The sequence below is a fragment of the Equus asinus genome, chromosome 1 (genome assembly GCF_041296235.1).
Source record: "Equus asinus isolate D_3611 breed Donkey chromosome 1, EquAss-T2T_v2, whole genome shotgun sequence".
Lineage (NCBI taxonomy): Eukaryota > Metazoa > Chordata > Mammalia > Perissodactyla > Equidae > Equus > Equus asinus.
In genome coordinates, this window is record NC_091790.1 from 122,889,599 (window position 1) to 122,906,587 (window position 16,989).

Consider the following 16,989-nt stretch of genomic DNA (forward strand, 5'->3'; position numbering starts at 1 on the left):
CTTGGCATAGCCTCTCTCATTATCAACATCCCCACCAGAGTGGATAATTTGTTGCAATTGATGAACCTACATTGACCCATCGTAATCATTCAAAGGCCATGGTTTACATTAGGGTTCATCCACTCCTGGTGTCCTTCATACTGTAGGTTTGGGCAAATGTATAATGACATGTACCCACTGTTGTAGTGTCATACAGAATAGTTTCACTGTGTATAGCTAGTCCTGATGTTATCAGAAGAGCTGATAGGGCTCCTGTAAGTGGTCAGGAGCCCTGTCTCTGTGCTCCATGTGTTCATCTCTCCCTCTCCCCAACTCCTGGTCTTTTTACTGTCTCCAGAGTTTTGTCTGTTCTGGAACGTCGTATAGTTGGAGTCGTAGAGTATGTAGCCTTTTCAGATTGGCTTCTTTCACTTAGTAATATGCATTTAAGTTTCCTCTGTGTCTTTTCATGGCATGATAGCTCATTTCTTTTTAGTGCACTCATTTCTTTTCTCGTTTAGCGCTCATTTCTTTTTAATGGATAATAGAATTCCGTTGTCTGGATGTACCACAGTTTATTTGTCCGTTCGCTTATTGAAGGACATCTTGGTTGCTTCCAAGTTTTGGCAATTCTGAAAAAAGCAGCCATAAACATCCTCGGGCAGGTTTTTCTGTGGATATGTGTTCAGCTCCACTGGGTAAATACCAAGGAGCGTGATTATGAGATCATATGGTGAGAGTATGTTTAGTTTTGTGAGAAACTGCCAAACTGTCTTTCAGATTAGCTGTACCATTTTGCATTCCTGTCAGCGATATGAACAAGCGTTCCTGTTGCTCCACAGAACCGTCAGCATTTGGTATTGTCACTTCTGGATTTTGGCTATTCTAATGGGTTTGTAGCGGTATCTCCTTGTTGTTTTAATATGCGTTTCCCTGATGACAGATGATGTGGAGCATCCTTTCATATACTTATTTGCTATCTGTATATCTTTTTTGGTGAGGTGTCTGTTAAGGTCTTTGGCCCATTTTTTAATTGGATTGTTCATTTTCTTATTGTTGAGTTTAGGAGTTCTTTGTATATTTTGGATAATAGTCCTTTATCAGATGTGTCTTTTGCAAATGTTTTCTCCAAGTCTGTGGCTTATCTTCTCATTCTCTTGACATTGTGTCTTGCAGAGCAGAAGTTTTTAATTTTAATGAAGTCATCAGTTATTTCTTTCATGGATGATGCCTTTGGTTTTGTTTCTGGAAAGTCATCACTGTACACAAGGTCATCTCAGTTTCCTTCTCTGTTATCTTCTAGGAGCTTGATAGTTTTTTTTTTTACAATTAGGTCTGTGATCCTTTTGAAGTTAATTTTTGTGAAGAGTGCAAGGTCTGTGTCTAGATTCATTTTTGGTGGTAAGGCGTGGGGGGATGGGAAGCATTCGATAGTCCTGTGATTAGGTCTTAGTCTTTAGTGAGCCTGTGCTTCTGGACTTGGGACCTTCACAAGTGCTTCTCTGTCCTCCCACTTCCCGCCTCCCCCAGTGAGTTAGAATGGTGATGGCGGGTTACAGTTGGGTATTTCCCTTCCCTTAGGACTCTTAGGCTCTGATGAACCCCCAGCGGTTTGGGTTCTAGTTTGTTTCTCCTGAGGGCAGACCTTGTTAAGAACAGAATGCTCCAGTGTATTTAAAAATGGTTGCTTTTCCCCTCCCCCTACCGGAAGCAACAGGGGATTCTTCTCAGATAATCACGTGGGAACCTGGTGGAGCTCAGGGAGGCAAAACATACTAACGTGTGGGGACCCCTCCTATGACTGGGTCCCCTGGAGTTTCTAACTCTCAGACTTGACTGCTTTAAGCCTCTAGCGATTCATCAATTACAGTCAGGTTTTCCAACCCCACACTGATTCCTGCAAAGGTGTCTGCCAGTTGGTTGGTCTTGGTGAGCTGTGTTGTCCTGTCTGTCTCGGCAGTTTTGGGGGCAGCGATTTGCCCTGTGACCTCACTTGTCTTATGGATCTAAGAAGAGTCATTGATTTTTAGTCTGTTCAGCTTTTTGCTTGTTGTTAGGGTGGAATGACAACTTCCAAACTGCTTATGTGCTGGACCAGAAACCAGAAGTCTATGTTAGTTTTTGTAGGTGAAAAAATACATGATCTTCAGAAGGAGGTTTTAAAATTGGTATTTGTCAAGTAGGTGAAACTATAGAATAGGGGCACTCGACTATAAATGTGTAAATAATTATTTGACAAGGCTTTGTATTGCAAATACATTCATAGGTCATAAAATATGAAATGTTCTTCTCTTAAACTTTGGTAAAGACTTTTTAAAGTTTTGTTTTGGACATAGTCCTATCAAGTTGGTTAGAAGCTAGTTCAGATAGAAGTAGCGAATTATTAAAGGAAGTTTGGAAAATAAGACCTATGAAGAGAAATTAAGCGAATTCATGATTCTGTTTGAAGAAGGGAAGTCTAAGGAATTATTTAATGAATCATTTGTATGTATATAAATTAATTTTATGGGAGATAATGCTTAATTATACATATACCCACAAGGTTTTCCAGTTGTTCTTAATCATGGCTACAGATGAGAATAATTTGTGGAGCTGAAAAAAACCAGAACACATAAGCAAGGCCTAAACATATGCTTGGATTTCTTTAGACATTCTGATTCAGTGAGTCTGGCGTGGGGCTGGACATCTGTAATGTTTTAATCTTAAATCTCCGTGGATTGTTTATAATGAGAGCCGGAATTGAGAAACACTGGTTAAATGTTTGACAGGCAGGCTAGCAGTCTTCTTAGTGAGGCAGGAGGCAGATAAGAAGCATATTCAATGCATGTCATTTTAAACAATCGAGCATCTTGAGATGTGTGGTGGAACCACGAGGAAATAAGCTGACCCTTTGCTCTGCCGTTGCCTTTGGAGACAGGGCTGTGGAACTGTGATGCACGAAATGTTTAAGATGGAAAGGCACTGTAGTTCCAGGTTTGGGTTGGATGTTTGCCCTTCCTAGCACTGTATCAGTGGACACGAGAACCCACAGCAGAAAGAGACCCTGTAGTCTGATGATGAGGTTGCAAAGTCTAGTCTTAAACTTCAGATGATCCTCTCACTGATCAGGTGAAGGAGGCAGGCGACACACCTCACAGGTGACAAACCTACAGCACACATAGGTTGTCTAATCACAGATCATTTTACATGTTTCCAGTTTTTTCCTGGTAATCGGCTACCTTAGAAATTTTGTTTTTTTTATCAGGTTGTATTATCTTGAGTAGGATAAATGGATGATGTTCTGCTCCTTTTATTTGTTGACTCTCATCTATTCCTCATAACAGTGTGGGATAACAAGTAGAGGAATGAATGCTAAGTGGTTGGTAATGTTCGCGCAAAGTAAATGGTAGAGTTGGTCTGATGCTAAAGCTCGTGCTCTTTTCATTTTAAGAATGCTTCCATCATATTCTTTGACCACGGTATGGTGGTATTAGATTTTTAACTTTGTTATTGAAAAATAATCACATTATTTTTGGTTAAATCTTTTCTAACTTAGCTATTAAAAATAAAAATCATCCATTGACCTTTTATTCAGAGTAGTAACACCTTGAAGGCTTGCTACAATACTTAAAGAGGTGTGAATTACCTTGTTGGCTGAAAATATGAGAATGTACTAAAGGAAATGGTAACAGAGCTAGTGGAAATCTTCAGGGTTTCTGATGAATTAAAATTATGCTCTTGAGTTTACCCTTTTTTACTGCAACAGGAAGGAGCACTCTATCCTTAAAAGTCTTTCTTGGTTTATTAGCAGAATATCTGCTCAAAGAAAGTTACTTTCACAGAATATTATATAAGTAAATGTATGATACTGTACGATAATCATTTATGAGTTCATGAAAAATATGGTTATCCATATTCTCATCTTTAAACTTTGCAGGATATATAACTGTATTTTTAGAAACTGTACAGGATATCGAAGGTCTCCAGTTGCTTTCCATTTTATACGTACTCCAATCTTCCATTCCTAGATTGGAAAACTGAATATGTCACTTCTGTAGAGGTTGGAATAATGCCTGTTCTTTCTTTGCCTTTTCCTCATGGACACGGATTGATGAACAGATTCTCTGAGGAGCTAGATAAGCTTTTAAAAATCTTAATAATTTACTAAGTATATACCAATCTTGGATATTATCACATTCTTCATGGAAGTAGAGTTTGTCAAAATATGTGTATAATACACAGTGTCGTGACAGGAATGAAAACTTGCCTAGGAGCTGTTCTTTCAGAACTTATCACTGGCTGGGTTCCCATTGCCTGCTTCTTTTACTATTTTTTTATTCTACTTTGCTGACAGTGCAGTAGAAATCCCGGAAGGAAGCATAAGCATTAAGAGGAACTATGCTGTGACTGTAATACCAACCTAACAGATGATTGGAAGGTAAAACGAATAGGCTGGATTTGTAGATTCATGGGATATTAAGAGCTATAATGGACCCTGGAAACGATCTAGTCCAATCCCCTGATAGAGGCAGAACTAGAACATCTTTCTACTACCCTACACTTTTTGTTGGCTTTCTGAAAAGTGAGCTAATTTTACCTGAAAAGATATGACTGAACGTAAACATTTTTCTTAGATTTAGAAAAAGTTTATTCATTCATTCATTCATTCATATTTATCGAGTGCCTACTATGTGCCAAGCACTTCGCCAGGCTCTTGGGCTGACGAGAGAAGATCACCATGTTCCTATTACCTGAGACTTAATAGTCTAGATAGCCTATGTGGAAGGCTTTTAAAAATAATCTTATAATTCAGTCACAGATGATCCCTTTGAAGGAAACAAGGAAATATGTACAGAATCCAGTATGGCTATATAATAAGCAAGGAGGAAAACAAAAGAACAGCGAGGACATAGAATAGTGTAAGAAAGACAGGCTAACCCCTAAATGAACTGACGATGGTGAAAATAATTGGAAAATATTTTTTCTTTTCAAGCTAAATTCTCATCCTACAAAATGAACACTATTTGGGAGTATCTGTGCACCTAACTGCTATATTGCTTTTATACTTCTGTTAGTAGACTTTAAGACTTCTGAGAACAGGGACTATGACTTATATCCCCAATACCTACTAAAGTCCGCAATGAAGAAAAATTAAAGGAACTGGTTAAGCAAACAGGGTTAAGGAATATCATTTGATTGCTTGCCACCTTTACCTTTTAGCAGCTACAAGATAGGAAAACATGGAGACAAAGAAGGATCTTTATACAAGAAGCTTTGCTTTTTCCCCCCTTAATTTGCCCATTATTGTTGCCACCCAAATCTGTAAAATAAGAATGCAAGAAGGTAGAGTTGGAAAGAAACTGGTTATGGAGAAGGGAGGTAGAGCAGGCAAGTGGTCTATTGTTCCAGAATATAAGGTGGCATGAAGACAAGGTTCTCCTTGGTGTGGATCTAGAGGGGCTTTCAATTCACTTTTTCTGGTGTTGCTGAGGTGTCATTTAGATGAGTATAGTGACATAATGAAGTAAACCCAAATGAGTTTCCTAATGGTACGTGGGTTTTCTCCACTTTAAAAACACATTAAAAGAAACTAAATTTGTAAAGATACTTAGATGGTTTAAAGAGTAAGTAGTACAGAGGGGGTTATGATGAAAGTAGCAGTGTGTGCCCTGGTGTGCCCAGGCCTGCCACTGCTCCTCAGAGGGACTGTTTCTAGTCCTGTTGCTGGTGGTATAAATAACATGCTTTGCCACTGTTTCTCAGTTCATCAACTTTAGAAATTATCTGTTGATTTCCTGCCTTGAAAAATGAGTATTTGATTCATATCTCCCCTCCCCTCCCAATATAGTCATGCCGCTATTTTTACTTTCTCTCTTGGTTACCTTTGTAACTTTCCATAACTGTATTATAGTTGTTTATTTCTTGCTCCATCAACTATCCATATTAGTTCTTGGCTCCCTACTTTGTACAGTGAAAATATTAGCCCATCACTCTTTCCATATTTATTTCCTTTTCCTTCCTCCTTTCCTTTCGCAGTAGCTGTCATGTATGTTAATATAAACTTTTTGTTTGATTCTAAAAGTTGAAAGTGTATTATGACTTATTTTTCCTATTATGACAATTTTTTATTCTACAGCTAAGTAGTATCCTCTGACTCCTAGTGACCCAGTGGACAGCAGAGCGGAATCCTGCCCGGTTTGCGCCATCCTCTCCCCTTGCAGTGCTGTACCAGACTGTGCTCCACGGCTATTCATATGGTTCGGAAGTGGGTGTCCAGGTCTTTCCTCCTAGTCTGTCTTAGGCTCTGAAACCCGTCCACCATGGGTGACTCTGCTGGTATTTGAAATTCTGGTGGCAGAGCTTTCAGCATCACAGCAACATGCAGCCACCACAGTATGACAGCCAACAGCTGGGTGGTGTGGTTTCCTGATCAGGAACCGAACCCCGGAAATCCAGGCCACAGTGGTGAGAACACCGGCTCTTAACTACAGCGCCGCCAGGTCTGGCTTGGTAGACTATAGGATCTTCTTTTGAAGTGTTCCTTCGATAAGATTTGAGAGTGGGGTATTCAGGTGTGGGTCTTATTTCATTTATCACTCTGGGTACTTCCATCTGAAGACCCATGTTATTTAGAACCTAAGGAAAATATATTTTCTTCTGTTACTTCTTTGATAACTTTTCTTACTTCTTTTTTTCTCTTGTCAAACATTACATCTTCTAAAACAATCCTTTATATTGCATATTTTTTCCCTTATATTTTTCAAGTTCTTTATCTTCACTGTACTTTTTTAATAGGTTCTTGGGACAGAGTGACAGCAAACATATTTGTTCAGCTTACTATCTTGAACTAAAGCCTCTTTTCCCTACTTTTTAATTATTATAATTTTGAACTGGAATTTCCTGAATAATTTTCATCAGTATATTTTAGGGGTTATTTCGAGGGGATCTTGGTTTATATGTATTTCCAAAACCATACTATTTCATTGTATGATCAAAGTTCTCATTTAAGAGAACACTGCATTTTCGTCGTTGTTTCTCATCTGTTAAATACTTCCTGCATTTAAACCTTGAATGAAATAAAAATTTTAAAAAATTAAGTGCAGGATACAAGGAAATAAGAAGCTTAATTGTAAAAATGTGCTAAACTGTAGTCTTATTCTCTCCTCTTGCAATACTGCATTTCATTTAGGTTGCTAAATAGTTAAATTCATTCATTGCTTATGAAAGATATTTTTAAATCCCAGGTAAAAGGGATTTTTAAGTTGTATTTAAGACTCTAATATGTTTTAACTTGTTTCCTTAATAATTGCTATCATTTTTTGCCTTAAATTCATATGATAATTTTTTATTTTTGCCTATTTATGTTATCATTATAAAAGCTGATTCTTTTTCTTTAAATAACAGGTTTTGAGATATTTTTACATACCATAAAATTCACCTTTTTAAAGTGTACAACTCAGTGCTTTTCATTATTTTCAGAACTATGCTATCGTTAACACTTTTCAATTTGAGAACATTTTCATCACCCCATTACGAAACCTCATACCCGTTAGCAGTCACTCCCCGTTACCCTCTCCGCTCAGTCCTTCACAACCACTTAGCGATTTTCTATTTTTGTGGGTTTGTCTATTCTGGACATTTCATATAAATGGAATCATGTAATATGTGGTCTTTTATGACAGCATAGTGTTTTCAAGGCTATCCATATTGTAGTATGCCTTAGTAACTTCTTTTTATGGCTGAATAGTCCATTGTGTAAATACACTGCATATTATGCAGTCATCAGTTGATGGACATTTGGATTTTTCTTTTTTTGCCTTTTATGAATAATGCTGCTGTGAACATTTGTGTGGAAGTTTTGTGTATGTGTATATTTTCCTTTCTCTTGTTTATATTCCTAGGAGTGGAATTGCTGAGTCATATGGTACCTCTGTGTTTAACATAGAGGAATTGCCAATCTATCTTCCAGAGTGGCTGCACCATTTTACTGTCCTACCAACGATAAGTGAGGGTTCTGATTTCTCCACCTCCTCACCACCCCTTGTTATGGTCTGTCTTTTTTATTATAGTCACACAGGAGGATGTGAAGTGCTGTTTCATTGTGGTTTTGATTTGCATTTCCCTGATGACTAATGGTGTGGAGCAGCTTCTCATGTGTTTTTTGGCTATTTGCATATCTTTTTTTTTTTTGAGAAATGTCTGTTCATATCCTAGTCCCATTTTTAAATTGGGTTATCTTTTTGTTGTTAAGTTGTAAAAGCCCTTTATATTCTGGATATTAAATCCTTATGAGATATGTGATTCACAAATATTTTCTCCCATTCTATGGATTGTCTTTTCACTTTCTTGATGGTGTCCTTTGAAGCACAAATTTTTAAAATTTTGATGAAGTCTAGTTTATCTACTTTTTTCTTTTGTGGCTCATGCTTTTGGTGTTATATCTGAGAAACCATGGTCTTAGCTGAGGTCACGAAGATTTACTCTTATGTTTCTTCTAGGAGTTTTATAGTTTTAGCTCTTACATTTAGGTCTCTGTTCCATTTTGAGTTAATATTTGTATATACAAATGAGATGGGGTCCAAATTCATTCTTTCTCGTGTGGATATTTAGTTGTCCCAGCACCATTTGTTGAAAAGACTGTTCTTTCTCCATTGAATTGTCTTGACACCCTTGTCAAAGTCAATTGACCATAAATGTTTATTTCGGGACTCTCGGTTCATTCCATTTATCTATATATCTAGCCTTATGCTAATACCACGCTATCTTGAGTACTATGATGTTGTAGTGAGTTTTGAAATTGGGAAATAGTGAGTTCTCCAGCTTTATTGTTCTTTGTCAAGATTATTTTGGCTTTTCTAGGTCCCTAGCATTTCTGGATGAATTCTAGGATCAGCTTCTCAGTTTCTGCAAACAGCTGGGATTCTGATAGACACTGTGTTAGTTTTGTAGAGCGGTTTGGTGAATATTGCCATCTTCACAATATTGTCTTCTGTTTCCTGAATATAAGATGTCTTTCCATTTACTTAAATCTTGTCTCAACAATGTTTTTTAGTTTTCAGTATACAAGTCTTGCATTTCTTTGGATAAATTTATTGCTAAGTATTTTATTCTTAGTGATGTTATTGTAAGTGGAATAGTTTCTTAATTTCACTTTTCAGATTGTTTATTGCCGGTGTACAGAAGTACAGTTTATTTTCATATATTGATCTTATGTTGTGCAACCTTGGTGAACTCATTTATTTGTTCTAATAGTTTTTTAGTGGATTCTTTAGAATCTTCCATAGACAAGGTCATGTCATCTATGAATAGAGGAAGTTTTACTTCTTCTTTTCCAATTTGGACACTTTGTTTCTTTTCCTTGCCTGTTTTCCCTGGCCAGCACATCCTGGATAATGTTGAATAGACATGGTGAGAGTGGACATCCTGTCTTTTTCCTGAGCTTAGCAGGAAAGCCGGTATTCTTTCAGCATTAAGTATGATGCTAGCTGTGGGTTTTTCATAGATCCCTTTGTCACACTGAGGAAATTCCCTTCTCCTTGAGTGTTTTATCGTGAAAAGGTGTTGGATTCTGTCCAAAGCTTTTCCTGCGTCCATTGAGATGATCATGTAGTTTTTGTCCTTTATTCTACTAATATAGTGTTTGATTCTGTGAGTTTTTTGAAGATAGGGTTGTTTACTTGTTTTAGTATCTTATTTAACTTTGCTAAGAACTGTTCTTCTCACAGAGGTGGAGTCTCAAAAAAGTTTGTCAGCTCATCATTTTACACATGAAGACATTTGTAAAGAGGCTGTCTCAGAATTTCAGCTAGAACTAGAACCCAGAGCTCTGGCTTTGTGCTTGTTCTGCTGGGCCATAGCGCTTCATTATTATAATTAACAGGTATTTAGTACCATGAACTAACAAGAAAAATGAGTCTAAGAAAAAATTTTTTTGGTTGACATATTTTTGCCTAATTGGTTTTATGGTGTTTACTTGCTACTAAAAGTTACATTTAATCCAGTTCTATAGTTTTAGGCCAGTCTGACTTTATTACGTACTCAGATGCCAAGGATTGATTATATTTCCTCTGTGTTCATTCTCCAGTTTTAAAATGACCTAAAATAAGTCAGGAAATGACATTTACATGTGAAAATCTGCTCTCTTTTGTGCAGTAAGGCTTGGTGATTTTTATATATATACACACACACACATATAAATGTGTGTGTGTGTGTGTGTATATATATGTATGTTAGCCTATATATATGTAAGTTAGACTGTCTGGGTTCAAACCCCAGCTTCCCTACTAACTAGCTATATGGCCTTGGGCAAGTTGTTTGACCTTGTTGTACCTGAGTTTCCTCTTTTGTAAAAACAGAGCTTGTAATAGAGAACTCTTATGAGGTAACACATATAGAGTGCTTGACACACATTAAGTGTTCAGTAAACCTTAAACTGCCATGATGGTGACGCACTTCAAGGCCTGCTGCTTCCTCCTTTCTCCCTCCCTTCCCAAACAACAAAAAAACCCAAAAACCATTTAAGGCAATTTAATGAATATTTATTTTGTATTTGAATTTGATGGTAAGTTTTGTAAAATAAAAGGTTTTACTGGCCCTGGTCTTTGTTTCTGCTTATCTAGCCTGCGTACATCTTCCTGATTACTCTTCATTAATTTCTAACTTCATCATGTTATTTTTTTTCCTGAAGCACTTTTCCCCCTGTTGCTTACTTAGAGGATCATGTCTAAATTGAAAGACTTGTGTTCAAAGACTTTGCTCCCTGCTCCCGCCTTCTGCAGCTCCTCTTCAGGAGTTGTGGAGTTCAGGAGCTGCTTGTCTGGACAAAAGCCATGAGTCTAGCTGTGCAGGAAGTATCTGGCATGTGTCACAGGTCAGATAAATTAATTGGTTTACTCCAGAGAGAAAGATGACTAGTAGGATTAGGTAGATATCATAGCTCTTCATAAGCAAGCAGTAGAAAAATTGAGACTAAAGATATGCAAGATAGGAAGATCTCACCATTTTTAAAAGGATGCATTGGGGTTCAGAATTAGAAGACTAGATATGTTGACACCAAGAAATATTCAGTGTAGCCTTACAGTTTGGCTTTGCCTTATAGCTGCCTCGCGCGTATGTAAAAGGGCAGACAGAATAATAAATGAGTATTTCTCCATTTAACAAATATCTTTGTAGACTTGTTCAATATGTAATTTCTTTCCTTTTGGGTTTTCTTCATTTTAATTTCAGACGCGTTGTTTCATCATTTAATTGAACACAGCCACAATAAGTGGGGATAATTGACCAAGGAGAACTTTGTTAGTTTGATCCTTTTCTAAATAAACTGTTAACTCTCAGTGATGACAATTTTAGGATGAACCGTATATGCAAGAAGCAGTACTCACTGTAGGTATGAAGGATATGAATATTTGTGTCTGTGACATGCTGTTTTGTGATCTAATATATTCAAAGTTGATATTTCCCTGTGCTATAATGTTATGTCCACAGTAAGGTAACATTAGTTCTTGTTAAAGTAATGAATACATTCCATTAAATGATGATAATGGCCACCATTTGGTGAGTACACTCTGTATAATTTTAGTTGTCACCACGGTTCCACAAGCTAAAGGAGATGGGTCTCTGCCCTTTACAGAGAAGGATGTTGAGAGGTGTAGTGGCTGTCCTCAGATCCTGGCAAGTGATGGCGGCGGCGTGTGAACTGGCTTGGAAGGAGAGGCCTCAGAAGTTCCTGGGGCACCTCAGTAACAACAACAACAAGACAAAAAAGATGCCCCTCCAGGCCTCTCGGGCGCCCGAGCTACAGCGAGCCCGCAGCAGGGCCGGGTGTGACACCCGCGGGAGGGGGACGGCTCGCTCTGAAATCTGTGTTCTTGCCACACTGCTGTCTCTCGATTACATAGAAGCATATCTGTCCTTTAAAATTTAATTTTAAACTTTTCGTTGTTATGAAGGAATGATTTACTATGAGTTTTTTCCCCACTCCATAGGGCGTTTTTAGTGTTAGGGTCCATCAGGGCAGGCTGCAGCTGCGTCATAGGACAACCTTGTCCAGAGGGAAAGGGAAGAAATCAGTAGTAACGTTGAGAAAAATCACTCCTCTGAGCCTCAGAATTATCGTCTGTAAAATATGGATAATAACTACCTTTCAGAATCAGCTGTGAGGATTGAGTACATTTATGTATTTAAGACAGTGCCTGAAACTTAGTAGAGAGTAAGCAGTTCTTATTATTACATTAAGTAAATATAGTTATCATTTTAGCTGGACATAGGTGAATATATTAATATTAATGTCATAAAAAAGAACACTTTTGTCTGGAACGCAGTGCCATACATACTGTAAGAATAAAACCTTTCTTGGCCTCCCTGTAACTGACTTTCTGGATTTACAGATAGTTTTCATTCTCTGTGAATAAAGCTTTGATGGCCACAGCATACTGAAGTTTCAAGACCAGTAGATTATTTCCCAGGAGGCCCAAATTAGTAGAGAGAGCTGTTTACTTATTATTTACTAACTAAGAATCAGTTTTGTGTATTCCCAAATCTGTTTATGCCTGTTATATTTGATATCATAATCAAATAATTCATTTTAATAATATATAAACTGCTGAAATATGAATGCAAGTCGAGAGGTATAATAATCTGAGATGAGTGCTTTGGAAAGACTTCATGAAGGTCAGTCGCTTAGAATTTCCCATCTGATGCTGTGTGGGTGAGATAACAGTAGACAATTGGAAAAATCCCACTGTGAATTCTGCACCTAGATTGCATTGGCAGTATCTTTAAAGTTCTGTTAAAAAAATTAAACTGGAAATCTTATACGTAGGTAGTTATGGTTATGTTTTATGCAAGAAAAACAGCTCTGAACTCTAATAGATCCATACTTAAAATGTCTTTGGCTAATATCAAGAGATTAACAAAATTGTATATGTTTTGTGATAAAATAATATGTAAGGTAAATACAATTTTTATGATTCTCCACAATATCTTGTATTTTTTTATTAACATAGTTATCAGTTCTGTTCTGATCAGATAGGAGAAGTTTTACTCCATTCACATAAAATGGGAATTACGGACTGTGCTAATTGGTGCCAGAAAGAATACTTTAACTGCAATGATTAGAATTAAACTCCCTTTACTGCGTAGCAGGTGTCTGACGTAGGACGTGGATGAACAGAAGCCTGGGCATTTCTTTCTTTGGCCTGAAAGGGTGTAATTTGGCTCTACCGAGCGCTGGTCCTAGCATTGTGGAATCTTGCTTCCTGTAGTTGCATTTGAGCAATTGATGGAGCAAAAAATACTACCGCTGCTGCTGCTAATAATAGTAATTGCAGGTGTTTAAAAAGTAGGATACTATCAGTGAAACATGCTCAATTAGTCTATTAGTTTATAAAATAATAGAGTTAATTGCTAGTAATAAATGAAAAAAAATCCATTGGAAATAAATATCACCTGGAAAGAGTTCTAGAAATCCAAAGGAAAAAATGCGTAGAAAATAGGAATTTAACCTATGGTGCAATTATTTTTAGTTAAGAAGAACCCTAAGACAGGTACTAATAGAATACAGAGTCACACACCTGAATGTGGGTTTGTTTAAAAAGGACTAATTTTATTAAATCCTGTTGAATTTTATTTCTAGATTTAGCCTTCTATTTTCTATTAGTATTTAACTAATGAAAAGCAGATTAGTACAGCACCATGTTAAAACACCTAACTTCTAATTTCAAGTTTGTGAAGGTAAAAAGCATCTAACAGCCCGTAGTGAGTTCTGTAAGTATTCAGGTGCGTTTTGTTTTGTTCTTTACTAGCATACTTTATTAATTAAGAGTATAGGCTCTTGAGCCAGAATGCTTATTCAAATTCCGTCTCTGCTGCTTTCTAGCTGGGTGACTTGGGGCAAGTTACTTAATTTCTCTGTGCTTCAGTTCCCTTATGTGTTCATATAGCGGGAATAATGTATTCTTCATGGGTTATGAGGATTAAATAACTTAATATGTATAACATGTTTAATATAATGCCTAATACATAGAAAATGCTGTGTTTGCTTATTATATGTAGATTTGTAGAAATTTGCTTATTCATCTGTAATCAAGTCTCTTGATATATTCATTGGTGATAAGACATCAAGCCACACTTAGAAACATAGTTATGTGTTTCTTCATTACATTTTTAGCCTACACTATTTAAAAATGACTCTACAGGAATGAAAAATGCCAGTAAAAAGGTTATCGTTTCGAAAAGCAGTATTCCACAATGACGCTTGTCTACTTTTCAGATTTGCTGACTTGGGCAGAATCAGATGCTGGACAGATCAACTACCTCTTCTCCTCTTTTTATTTTAAGTGAAAGAAAAAAAATTGGGCCAGAGTAAAGTGTATTAACTGTATATTACCTTGGTTTTGAATGTTGCTGTTTTTAATACTTCATTTTTCTTTTTTCTAGAAGGAACAGTTGTCTCATTTCTTTTAGACCTGTGGTGTCTGAGCTTTGTGATTATCAGCAGAAACTAGCTGGTTAGATTGACGTGTAATAAACCTACCTCTAAATGTCAACATCAGTAAATAGCCTGTGTTGAAATATTTGTGTAATATATAACTTATCAATTTGCATAAAAAGCCCACACATACCGTAAACTCCTTAATGGAATTAATGACAGCTTTGGTCGTCCAGGAGTAGAGTGTTATTGTCAGCATGAGAGTGGAGCTGCGGTAATCCAGCTCCAGTTCCTGATTAATGAGGTTAGTGAATTGCTTTAATCTCTCCTACTTATGTGTGGAGTAGGGCCACATCTTGTCTTTGAGAAATCTTGCGTGCATTCATGTTTAAATATTTGAACAAAAATGAATCTCAGGCCAGAGATAGTAATTTAGGGCATCGTCATGGACAGTTGCATAAATAATGGAAGATGTTTCTCAGAAACAGTGTTGCACATAGAATGGTGTAGGGTAAATCTTTTTTTGGTACAAGGTGCTGCATTTACATTTTATTTCAGGGATATTGAAAGTTAAGTAACATATAAAAATCTAAATTAAAATTTTTTTTTAAACATTGAGTTTATTATAAATAACAAAATATACTTCTCTAATGAGTCGTTTTGAAATATAAACAAGAAACTAAAATCCATTAGAAAGTGGTTAGTGTCCAAAGAGTTCTGTGTCCTTTACTGGTTGAAGTAATTGATGATGCCTTCCTTTGTTGATAAAGTATAAAGTATGGAAGGAGCTAGAGGAAACACCATTTTATCAGCAGAGGAAACAATGTGTTTGCAGGTTTCATAAAAGCCTTAGGAGCTCTGAGAACAGATGTTCACTGCAAGTGGCAACAGGCAGGAAAAGTTGGTCATGGAAGGAGGAAGGACGTCCCTCCAGAAAAGGCTCTGCTCTTCTTAGATGGGAGGATAGTTTGTGGACATTCTTTTTGCCCCTAAGTCGTGGGGATTCATGGAATTAATTCTTAATATATATGAGAGAAAAAATACTTGATACCTCTGGCTTTTGATAGTTTTCTTCATATCAGAGGATTTAAGAGGAATCGTGGGTGTAAAGAGCTGAAGATGATAATGTAAAAAATTCAGTAAAATTATGATCCAAATAATATATAATTGTATAGATTTTTCAGGATCAGAGGAAGTTTTTTTTAAAAAAACTTCTGTGTAGAACTGTGTCCTTTGTGTATAACCGTATATTAAGCATTGTAAAGTGCTAAAGTACAAAAAAAATCACAATATAGAAAGTTGTTGAACCTGTGTGTAAAGACTCATTGTTTTTCCTGTTTTTACAAATTTTTTATTATGAAGTAGACTCACAGTAAGTTTCAAGATAGAGAGGTCCTGTGTACCCTTCTTCCGATGATAGCATTTTGTATGACAGTAGTACAATGTCAGACCTGGAGAATGACGTCAGCACAATACTCTGTTAACTAGACTGCAGACCTTATTTAGATTTACCAGTTTCTACAAGCACTCATTTTGTGTGTGTGTGTGTGTGTGTGTGTGTGTGTGTGTGTATGCAGTGTCCTGCAGTTTCATCACATCTGTAGATTCGCCACAAACAAGACACATATCAGCTCCATCACTGTAAATGAATTTCCTCAGGCTGACCCTTTATAATTACACCCCCTCCTGCTCTCAGCCCCGAATCCCCGGCAACCACTGAGCTGCTCTCCATCTCGATACTGGTGTTAAGATTATCTTTTTACAGCAGTACATGAGCCTATGTAAATAACATTGCAAATTGATAACTGATACCCCTAAATTTTAAAAATCTTAAATAATTTATGCTGCTGTTACTCATGTTATAGAAATTCTTTTCTCTTCAGTAGGATTCATCATAGAGTTCTTTGATGTGACTATTTTGTCTTACATGCTTAAGTGTTACATTTTAAATACTTTAAAACGGTGTTGCTATTTTAAAAAATGCATAGCAAAACATGAGTATTTAAATGGGGGTGGCTGTGGAAATCTGACAGTTGGGAGTAGCTGTGTCCCTTCAGTTCAGGGAAATCACATGTAGGTAAAGAAGCCACCATGGGAGGGGTCACCTATTGTTGCCATTTTGGCTCTACGTCTCCTCTTACTTGAGATTTTAAGATGGGGCAAACATCTTGAGAAAGAAGACGGCGTGGTCTGAAACACTTGTGGAAAGAAGAATGAAGAGTACAAACCTTTAATGCTCTGAATCTTTTGAGTTTCTCTGGTTTAGAGTGATACAGATAAGAGGATGCTTTCTAGTGAAAGGGAGGGTGTGGACTTTATGTAGGAGCTACACAATAGAGTTTCGAAGGTGGAAAGGACTTCGAGAGAACGTTTAATGTAAATTTTGTCTTCAAAGCTATTGGAATCCTCTTGGATAAATGAGAAACTCTTATTTTAAAAGGATATTTTAAGATTTCTCATAGTAACTGAAAGGATTGGAATGGCAAATCCATTTTGAAATTAACATAAATTCTTCATGTTGCATCTTTTGTCTTATTCTCTCAGTGTAGATGAAGGATATCTGACCGCTTTGAGGAAAAACGTTCATATATCCTAATAAATCA

General features: G+C 36.8%; 1 protein-coding gene across 6 annotated transcripts in view; it reads left to right on the forward strand.

Annotated features, from left to right (window-relative positions):
* The window catches only part of STXBP5 (syntaxin binding protein 5), a 163,058-nt gene that overhangs the window by 12,878 nt on the left and 133,191 nt on the right, over nucleotides 1–16,989 (forward strand). For 5 of the 6 annotated variants that reach the window (XR_011502593.1, XR_006526709.2, XM_014850645.3 and 2 more), the window contains exon 3: nucleotides 14,609–14,690. The exons of the other annotated variant lie outside the window; for it this stretch is intronic. Coding sequence is in view for 3 of the 5 variants with exons in the window: in XM_014850645.3 (XP_014706131.1) it covers nucleotides 14,609–14,690 (82 nt within the window). In the remaining 2 variants the exon portion in view is untranslated. The remainder of the gene's footprint in view (nucleotides 1–14,608; nucleotides 14,691–16,989) is intronic. 6 annotated transcript variants of the gene reach the window in all.